This window comes from Belonocnema kinseyi, chromosome 8 (genome assembly GCF_010883055.1).
Source record: "Belonocnema kinseyi isolate 2016_QV_RU_SX_M_011 chromosome 8, B_treatae_v1, whole genome shotgun sequence".
Classification (NCBI taxonomy): Eukaryota; Metazoa; Arthropoda; class Insecta; order Hymenoptera; family Cynipidae; genus Belonocnema; species Belonocnema kinseyi.
In genome coordinates, this window is record NC_046664.1 from 68,286,621 (window position 1) to 68,297,415 (window position 10,795).

The 10,795-nt window shown below is 26.4% G+C and overlaps 1 protein-coding gene across 1 annotated transcript in view; it reads left to right on the forward strand.

Moving 5' to 3' along the window:
- The first annotated feature begins 358 nt into the window (after positions 1-358).
- LOC117177834 (cleft lip and palate transmembrane protein 1 homolog) overlaps positions 359-10,795 on the forward strand; it is a 19,473-nt gene continuing 9,036 nt past the window's right edge. Inside the window, exons 1-3 of the mRNA XM_033368805.1 lie at positions 359-596; positions 4,541-5,131; positions 10,386-10,503. Coding sequence (XP_033224696.1) covers positions 477-596; positions 4,541-5,131; positions 10,386-10,503 — 829 coding nt within the window. The 5' untranslated portion in view covers positions 359-476. The remainder of the gene's footprint in view (positions 597-4,540; positions 5,132-10,385; positions 10,504-10,795) is intronic.

Sequence of the window (10,795 nt, forward strand, 5' to 3'; positions counted from 1 at the left end):
TCTATTCTTGTTCCAAATATCACCTGATACATTTTTTGTTTAGATTTCATGTTTTTTCATTTTTACGGTCCCTAACAAAAGGGGGTAGGTGGTTCAAAATTTCTATAATTTATGCAGCCCCTAATCACCCATTGAGATAATTTTATGTTATGTTGTGATTCGTAGAGACATTTGACATATTGTTTTAGCCAATTAGTCATAGTATAGTGTGATGAGTCCGAAACCCGAATATTAAAACGCAGTTTGAATTTTTCGCGCGTTAACTAGAAACTCCTTTTCCGCTTTTCGAAATGTCGACATGTGAAGAAAGCTTTAACTGAGTCACGTTCCTTCCTGTTTGATTTTCGTCTCTTTAATGACGTAAAGCAGTGTCTAATGTCGTCACGTCCGGGAATTTAGCTTCAGTGTCAAGAATAAATCAGAGATAGAAACTTTGTTGTTCTTCCTCAGAGAGGACAAGTTTTTAAGAAGCCGGGATGTCAGGCGAGGATAATGAAAGCAACGAACGCCTGGTTGAAAATCCTCCCCAGGAAGGAGAAAATCAACCTGCAAATGGCGAAATTGTCCCGGCCGAACCTACCGAAGGCGAGAGGAACGTAAGTAATTTTTAGTTATTCCTATATTTCATTCTCTCCGGGATATTTCAAGTGTTAATTTTTACTCCATATCCGTCATTATCGGAAAATTCTCATTTTCGAGGTTACTTTAATTAAACCCGATGATCGCGACACCAAAAAATTCTTTCTGGTTCTTTCTAAAATTTTTGGATTCCCTGTTTTCATCAGATTTAATCAATCCAAAATGAAGGTGCATTGATCTCTTATAAAAATCATGAGAAGGCACATTTCTTATCTTTTTGCGTAATATTCTGTTCTTGGTTTGCGAGATGAAATTTGCAAGGACGCGTTTAATTATCTCGATTTCGAGATTCATTAGGAATTAGATTAGCCTTGGTAATGTTTTTATTATGTAAAAAGGCGTTTCCTGAAATAGACACACTATTTTATGACTTTTTCGCGAAAACTTCTCTGTAAAATAAATAGAATAAATACTGCCATAACACGGAGATAACCAAAATACATTGGAAAAACCGGGTCACTCTTAATTTTGTATTTCGATTTTTTTTAAACTATCCATTAGATTTTCGATGATTTTCTGTTACAGAAATCTTAAACTTCATTTTAGAGACTTAAGTCCGCAACGTTTTTAAACGTAAATATAATATCTTTTTTTAATTACTCAAATAAAATAAATTACAAGAAAATAAGAAAAAAGTAGTTTTAGATTTTTTAACTCTATCATAATGTCATAATTAACATTTTAATTATATTAAATATATTTTCAGAAAAAATTCTAACTTTTCTCTAAAGGCTCGATTCTCAGATTTCCTTTCACAAATTGTTCATACCAATTTCAGGCAATACAAACAGAAGATTCAACTCAATGTCCTTCTCGAACTGTCCTTTACACCCCAACGCACTTTGAAAGCTAAAGGAAAATGGTTAAAAAATTCTAATTTTCATTTAAACGTTCGGTTCTCGGATTTTATTTCGCTTATTACTCTTACTCGATGTCGGAAAATCATAAAAGAAGCTTTAACTCCAAATCCAGGGTGGCGATTCAGCGGACGATTTAAATTTCCCGGTTATTCCCTTTCAAGTTTTTCAATTTTCATGGTCAACTAAAAATAACGTTCATATTTGCTGAAATGAAAACATTTATTTTTATTCATGACCTTCATTCTGAATATCATTTAACACAGCAGAGCAAAAAATTGCAAAATAAATGAATTTTGAAATAAATACTTAAATTTCCCACTCAAAATATTAATTTTTAACAAAAAATTGAATAGCTTAAGTTTAAAAAAAAAATTTTTTCAACCAAAAATACAAATTTTAAAGAAGATATTTCAATTTTCAACAAAATTGATATAAACTTCAACTGAAATAGTTGAATTTGCAACAAAACACGTATTTTTACTAAAAATGATAAATTGTTAACCAAAACTTTAAAAATTAACTTTTAAGTGAACAAAATTAATGTTTAACGAAACATTTAAATTTTGAACAAAACCTATGAAATATTCAATTGGTATCAGTTACATTTTCTGTTGAAAAAGTTACTTTCCACAAAAAAATTACTTACAGCAAAAAGAAAACTAACTTTCAAACAAATATTTACATTTTCAAGTAAAATTCTAAATCTTTAACTAGAATAATTGAATTTTTGACAAAAAAGATTAATTTTCAAATAAAAATATAATTTGTCAACGAAAAATTAAATAATTAAATTTTTTGTCCAAAAATGAATGCTCAGCCAATATGATAAATTTCCAACTATAATAATGAAATGTTCAACTGGAATAATAGTTAAATTTTCAGTTTAAACAAATAATATATTGCAGTCCATAAAGAAAAAAATTTCCAACAAAATAGTTCAATTTTCGGCGAAAAATAATTCTTTGCATCAAAAGAGAAAACAAGGTTTCAATCAAAGAGCTCATATTTCAATCAAAGAAATTAAGTTTTAATTAAAATGATGAATCTTAACCGATAAAATTGATTTTTAACCAGAGTTTAAGTTTCAACTAAGCAGTTTTATTTCAAACCTAAAAGATGAATTTTCAACGAAAATGATAAAAATTTAACTGAAATATTCGAATTTTTAAACAAGAAGATTAACTTGCAAAGAAAAAGATAATTTTCTATTTTAAAAAATCGATTTTTTAACATTGAAGAAATTAATTTTCAACCAAACTGCTAAACTTCTAACTAAAATGATGAATAACTGGAACAGTTGAACTTTATACCAAAAAAGATGAATTTTCAACCATAAAGAATAGTTTTCTGCAAACCAGGACAAATTTTTCACAAAGTAGCTAAGTTATCAAACAAATAATTTAATTTTGAAATAAAAAAATATCAATTTTCAAACAAATTTTCAACAGTTTCGAATATTTTATAATTCGGCAATTTTCTTTCCGAAATTTTATCATTCGGAAATGTTCTAATTCGGTAACATTATAAGCTATCGGTCATTTTCAAATTCGCTAATATTATAAACATTTTGGGGTATTTTATTATTCGAAAAATTTCCGATTAGGAACATTTATGTTTCGGCTATTTTATAATTTCGGAAATTTTTTATTTCGAAATTTTACAGTTTCGGGACATTTAATTTTTGGGAATCTCAGTTCGAATATAACGATATAGAGGGTACCGGCCTGGAAATCGGGACAACCGGTTAACCAATTTTTTGAAAAAAACTATCCAGTCACATGAAATATCACAAATTCCATGTAACATGACATAATGCAATTTCAAATAAATTTGATTTCAACTTTTTTTTAAATTTTAAGTTCAATTGTTAACTTTTTTCATCATGAAGTCATTTAGTTTACAACGTTTTTTCTTTTACTACCGAAACGTTCTATTTTAGGTCTTCATTTTTAAGGTTACATTTCAATTTAAATTCATTCAAGTTGAACAGTTTAAATTAATAAAAAGAATTGTTTTATAAATATTTGTGAATGTTTGACTGTATTATAGAAATGAGCAATTATAAAAGAACTATTAAAAATGAAACAATTTGAAACTGGATTGTTTGAAACAGAAAGCCATGAATCGTTAAAATTTCAGAGAGTTAAATTTAAACGAACGTTACGATCTTAATTATTCTATGTATTACAATTTTATTTAAATAAAATTTTGAATTTTGATTTATAAATAATACCAGTTTATTTAGAACAAAAACGGGTAAGTTTTATAGGAGATATTTAGATTTTTTTTTAAAAAATCAAACTTAATTTAAAATGACTTCAAAATAAGATTTTGAAACTTTTTAAGAAATTTAGAAGGTTTTCAAAATAATAAATAAATTTTCTTAAGATTGCTGGTAATTTTTAAAATAATTTTCGTTTTGAAAAATTAATTCTTAGAGATCATTTGAAAAGATTTCATACAAAATTTCGATCTGTAAATAACAATTGAACAATTATTAATTTATAAGGTCTTAAAATTAAAATAATTAATCTTCTATTGTTTCTAACTTAAAACTTCTTATAATTATATAATTTTGAAAATTTACAAATTTTTTGCTTCGTTCTTCAATTTAGAGCATTGAAAGTGACAGCGTGGATTTTTTTGTTAAGATTTGAACTGTTCAATTTATAGAAGTTAAATAAAAAATATTTTGCAGTTTAACGGTGTTTAATTTAACTGTTCAATTGAAAAGTATTAAAAGTTTTCAATTACAAAGAATGCCACTTTGAGTATTTTAATTTGCAGTTCAATTTTTATAACTTGAAATAAAAAAGTTTTTAGCTTGAAGTCTTCAAAGTGAATGACTTCACCCAACACTGTAATAACCAGATACTTATTGCTAAATTAAAAAATTATATTCAGTCTACGGAAGAAGAGTATTATATTTTAAATGCGATAATATCTACTTTTAATTCCTTCCGGTTTGTTTCTTCCTTTTGACATTAAAACTTAAATTTTCAATATAAATATATTAAAATTATTTAATTATGAATTTATAGGCCGTAGCAGAAGCTGAACAACAAAGACAACAAAATAAAGGAACATGGGGAGAATCTTTTTTCGCCGTGACAAAATCCCTGATAATCCGGGCACTTATAATATATTTCATAAGTTCCTTCTTTCGACGACCTCAGACTGAAGCGCCCACGACACCTGGCCCTGGGGGTGCACCAATGCCTAAACTAAATTCCGCGAATCTTTTCGAAAATGGAACAATATTTGACCTAAACATTTATTTATCGGAATCGAAAATTTTCACTGACTTTGGAGATCCAAATGCACACGTTTGGACAGAGAATGAATTAATTTACGGGGACTGGACTAGTGGGCCAGAAAACGATGGAACGAGAGTCCATATACATAAGTTTAATCCTTCAGAGCAACTCAAAAATAATGGTTCAATTTACCTCCACGTTTTTATCACCAAGAGCGGAAAATCACCTGATCCTAATTCTGGAAAAGAAAAGTATGCAGGAAAAGATATGGTCTCTCATGCCAGGATGATGGTGAACAAATTCAAGAAAGTTCGTTATCAGAAAACGCATAATCTGCTGACTGGAGAAACTACTGCGACGGAAGAAGAAATCAAGGTAGATTTGAAAAACATTTTTTTTTGCAACTTTTTTTTTTTAACTCTGGAAAGAATTACAGGGTGGCCGCTGGACCGCGAATTTTCTGAGACTGGGAAAACCCGTGAAATGACAGTGGATTTATTTCTTGACCGGGAATTTTACAAATTTTCAGACGAAAAATCTGTTCAAGTTCGATTTCAACAGTTTTTAAAATAATTAGTTGAATTGATTTTTTTTTCAATTATATCATTCAGTTTATAATGCGTAATACGAAAATCTTTCACCTGAAAAATTCTCTATTTTAGATTTTTATTTTTAAGCTTATATTTTTAATTTAAGGAATTTCAACGTGCAGGCTTGAATACTTAAACAATTAAAAATTAAAAACATTTGAAGTTGAAGATTTTTGATAAACACCAGTTTTATTTGATCAAATGTAAATATAAATCAATCGTTTTTTAAATGGATCTGTACTTTTATGTACAAAAACTGAACAATAATTGATTTGATAAAACGATTCTAAATCCGTTGAAAGTTAAAGAATTTCCAGATTCGTAATTAATTCGTAATTAAAGGCTTTTATTAAATTAAAGATATTGTTTCAGTCTAAATTATAACTCATGCAACTCAAGGTATAAAAAATTGACACACATATTTTTGAAGCTTAAGATCTCTCATTTCCGATGGTGGGCATGAAAATGTGATAAAATGTTGTTAATTATAGAAAAATATCGTTTAAACAAAAAAAAACACGATTTTTTCTATTTTTTTTATAACCGGTGGAATAAATGCCTAAGCTTTCAGAATATATGGTTCCAAGATCAATTTTTTATCTTTAATGTGTTCAAAATGGCTCATTAATGACAAAATTTTTGCGAAGACATTAATGAATTTTTTTCTCAAAAAGTATGATCTTTTCGAGAAAGTGTAAAAGGAGAAAAATTTCTTAGAATTACTCAAAGAATACGTGAGAATTTTTCCAGAAAGTTTTACATTATTTTTTTGATTTTGCAATTTGTCGATTTTTGAAAAATTAAAAAATTCTAAAAGAAATTAAGGTGTATTTTTTGTTCGATTCTAACAACTTTTTATTCTTGATAACTTTTGCTATAAGCTCATGGTTCTCAAGAAAAAAATGCTCAAAAGTCATCATTGAAAATTTACATGATCAAAAATGATGACATTTGTGCATTTTTTCTTGGGAACCATGGGCTTATAAAAAAAATTATCAAGAATAAAAAGTTGTTAGAATCAAACAGAGAATTCACCTGAATTTTTTTAGAATTTTTGGAGCAATTTTAAAATTTTTCAAAAATTGACAAATTGCAAAATCAAAAAAATAATTTAAAGCTTCCTGGAAAAATTCCGACGTATTATTTGAGTGATTCTAGGAACTTTTTCTCCTTTTGCACTTTCTCGGAAAGATCATACTTTTTAAGAAAAAAATTCATGAATGTCTTCGCAAAAATTTTGTCATTAACGAGCCATTTTGAACACACTAAGATAAAAAATTGATCTCGGAACCATGTATTCTGAAAGCTTAGGCATTTATTCCACCGTTTATTGAGGTTCCATGTTGATTGCACACTGGAAACCATTCGGAAAAGTCGATTTCATTTTTAAAAAATCAGAAAAAATCGTGTTTTTTTGTTTGTTTAAACGATATTTTTTTATAATCAACAACATTTGATTACATTTTAATGACCACCATCGAAAAGAAGAGATCTTAAGCTTGAAAACTATGTGTCTCTCAATTTTTTATACCTTGAATTGCATGAGTTATAATTGCAGAAAGAGTGGTGTACCGATTTATTATAAAAATTTTGATCAAGAAAAAAGATAAATATTTAATATTTAGCAATATTTGACTTGTAAGTTAAGTAGACTAAATTGAAGCTAAATATTTAAGAGTAAACAATTTGAAAATTAATTGTTTGACATAGAAAGCTTTGAATTGTTAAAATTTTGAAAAGCTTTTAACATTTTAACGTCACAATTTTTATTGTTCTACTTAATAAAATGTTTAATATGTGAGTGAAATTGTTGAATTTTGATGTTTAAATAATAATTGAGCACGTATTATTTGTACATAAATTTGAGTAATTTTAAGAGATATTCAAAAGTTTTGAAAAGATTCATAATTAATTTAAAACTTAAAATGATATCAAGTAATTTAAACGAGGTTTGTGAAAAAATTTTCAGAACTTCTAAACACATTTTAAATTGAATAAAATTTTTCCTGCAATTTTGAGAAAATCTTAAAAATCTAAAAAAAATTCTTAAATTCTTCTCGGGTCGTTTTTAATAATATTGGAATTATCTTGAAAGCCTTCTTGAATATTCTGTTAAAATAATTTTTCAAAATTCTCAAAAAGCCTCTAAATTTTGTGTAAACTGCAAAAATCTACATTTCGTTATGAATTAGGTTGTGAGTATTTGCATCAAAATTTCGTTACGAATAAAAAAATTTTTCGGTAAACACTTCGTTAAAATTGTTTGAAATCATTTCAAGTTATAAATTAATTTTTAATCTTTTTGAAACTTCTAAATATCTCTTAAAATTACACTAATTGTTTCTAAAAATAATAAGTGTTCAATTTTTATTTAGAAATAATGTTAATAATGTTCAAAATTATGTTAAAAATTCTTATTTTTGCAGTTTAATTTATTCAACTTGAAATTATTCAGTTGAAAAAGCGTTAGTACCTTCCAGTTTCTACGTGTAAATTATTGAACAATTTAATAGAATATTTTTGAATTTAAAAACCTTCAAACTTCAATTTTAAAACTTAAAAATTCTAGAGTTCTACTTTGGATTTTTTTAATTGCTTATAATTTTACTTTTTCGATTTATATTTTGATTTTTTAAATTTTATTGACCGGGAAAAATATTTGCGAACCCGGGAAATGATCGGGAATTTTGTTCTTTGATTAAAACGGTCACCCTGAATTAGCAGGGTGGCGATTTAATACGAAAACCTTGAAAAACCTGAACATGACATGGAATTTAATTTAAAGACCTTGAAATTTTTGTATCCACTTTTTAAAAGAAACTCGTCTTGAAATTTGTAAACTTCGCCAAAATTAGAAAATTGATTTTTGACACTAGGGCTGGATATGGAAATCGAACGGACCTCTTTTTTTTATCTGTGGATAATGTAATATAATAATGTTTGATTTTAAACATCTGTTTTCTTTAAGAAGAGTACAATTATTTTTTTTTAAAGAGCTTTCGTTGTTCTACTTGTGCTAGATCTAATAATTTAAAAAAAATCAGGACGATAAGCTCAATATTGTGATAAAATCAAAAGTAATTTAATTACAGAGTTGATGTTCGGCCGGGAAAAGGCCAGGAATTTTTTGAGATCAGAAAAAAACGGGAAATGACAGTGAATTTTTTTTAAACAGTGAATTTCACTAATTCTTAGAAGAAAAAAATCTATCCAATTACTTGAAATTATTTGAAAAAAAATTACTTGAAAATATTACATGATATAATACAATTAAAAATAAGTTTGATTTAAACTTTTTTTTTAATGTTAAGTTTAATTGTTAAAATTTGCAATGATGAAATCATTCAGTTTAAAAAACTGTAACTCTAAAATCTTTTTCTGTCATAATTTTCCAACTCAGTTTTACAGACTAAACAATTTATAAAAAGCGTTTGTAATAGAAATGTTCAAACAAAAAACTTTTCATCTTGATTAACTTTAAATATTCGAATATTAAAAATTGAACAATAATTTATTTTTTTATTTACAACATGTTTAAATATTTTATCATTCTCAAATATTCCCTTTTAACCAATTTAAATTGGAATTTTTTAATTCAAGAAAATACGACATTTGTAATACTTGGCAATTTATGATTTTTACTTAAAAATTTCCAACTATAAGTTTTAAGTTTGTAAATTAAATTGTTAAATGTTGATGAATAAAGAATGCAGGTACATTTTTGAAGATTTCGTAAACTGAAAATGTTTTTTTATTAAAATAAATTAAATTCAAACAAATATTTAAAATGATTTCAAAACAAAAATAAATTTTAGTGAATAAACAATTGAACAATTATTAATTCAGACAAAATTCAAGAAAGTTCCAGAGGTATTTAGAATTTCTGAGATGACCAAGAAATAACTGAAAACTTAAACAGATTTCAAAAAATGTAATACAAAATGTAGATTTTTGAATATTTCGAACAAAAAATTCAGTCGCATTTTAAGCATTTGAAAATGTTTCAAAAGTATAAAAGTTTGTATCAAGATCTTTAGGGAAATTTAAGAATTATTTTTTAGTAAAAAAAAATCTATTTTTAGAGAACATTTTAAAATCTTTCAAAATTTTTAAAAAGTGTTCTAGAAATTTTTTGCATTTTGCAGGATTTGTTCAAAGTTCTAGGAAAATTTCCAATCATTTTAAACGAGAAGATTTTGAAATCAAATTTTGAAGATTTTAAATTATTTTGAAAGGTTTCAAGATAATATCTTAAGATTTCTAGCAAAATTTAAAATGATTTTTAAAAAATATGGATTTGAGGTAATGTTTAAAAAGATTTAAAAACCAATTTCGATTTATAAACAACAATCGAACAATTATTAAATTTTAACGCGTTAAAAATTAAAGAATTGTAATCTTTCAATTTTTCTAACTTGAAATTGCTTAAAATGATATAATTTAAATAATTTGTCAATTCATTCATTCATTTAGAGCATTGAAAATGATAGCGTATATTTCTTTTTTTTATCTGTCAACTGTACAGTTTATAGAAGCTAAAGATTTGCAATGTTGCAGTTTAATTGAAAAATTTCCAATGACAATTGTTAAAATCTTCCATTTATACGAGTATAATATTGATCCTTTTAAATAAAAAAAACTTACAAGCTATAATTTTAAAAGTTTAAAAGTTAGTAGTTACACTTTGTGTATTTAAATTTGCATTTCAGTTTTTATAACGTCAAATGAAAAAAAATTAATTTCAAGAGTTCGAATCTTTAAATTTCATTGACCCACCCTGAATCATATTGCAAGGAATCCATGATTTAAAGCAGTTTGGGAGATAAATAACTAAATAAATAACTAACTTAAAATTTACTTCGAAAATTGAACAAGCTTGACCTGGAAAACATTGAAAAAACGTGGAAATTCGAAATCTGCCCATGATTTTGCCACCCTGATTAAAGCATTTTTGCAAAGTTTAATTATGTTCGTAATGTTTTGTTTTAGGTTGAAATTAACGCAAAAAATTTGAATTGCTTTTTATTTCTTTTTTATAGAAAGCAGAGCTAATGAACCAGGAAATTATTTCTCATTGGCACCCGAATATGACCATTAATTTAGTTGTGGACCAAACCAATTGGGTGCCCGGTCAAGTTCCTCCTCCTCTCAATGACTGTAAGTTAAAACGTTTTATAATACATACTAGAACAGGGATAACAGCGTAAAAGTGACTCAAATAAGGGCGAAATATGATCATTTTGGACCAAGAAGGAGAAAGATTATACAATTATTACATGTAGAAAAGAAGAAACAATCATTTTATAAGAACTTTTACAGTTTTTAAATAATTTAAAGTGGTCTTAAGGGCATGTGACACAGCTAAATACCTATATTACCGACCACAGTTTTTCAGTTCACTGAATGTTCTTTTGAACCTAAGAACTTTTTTTGTAAGTAAAATATCGAG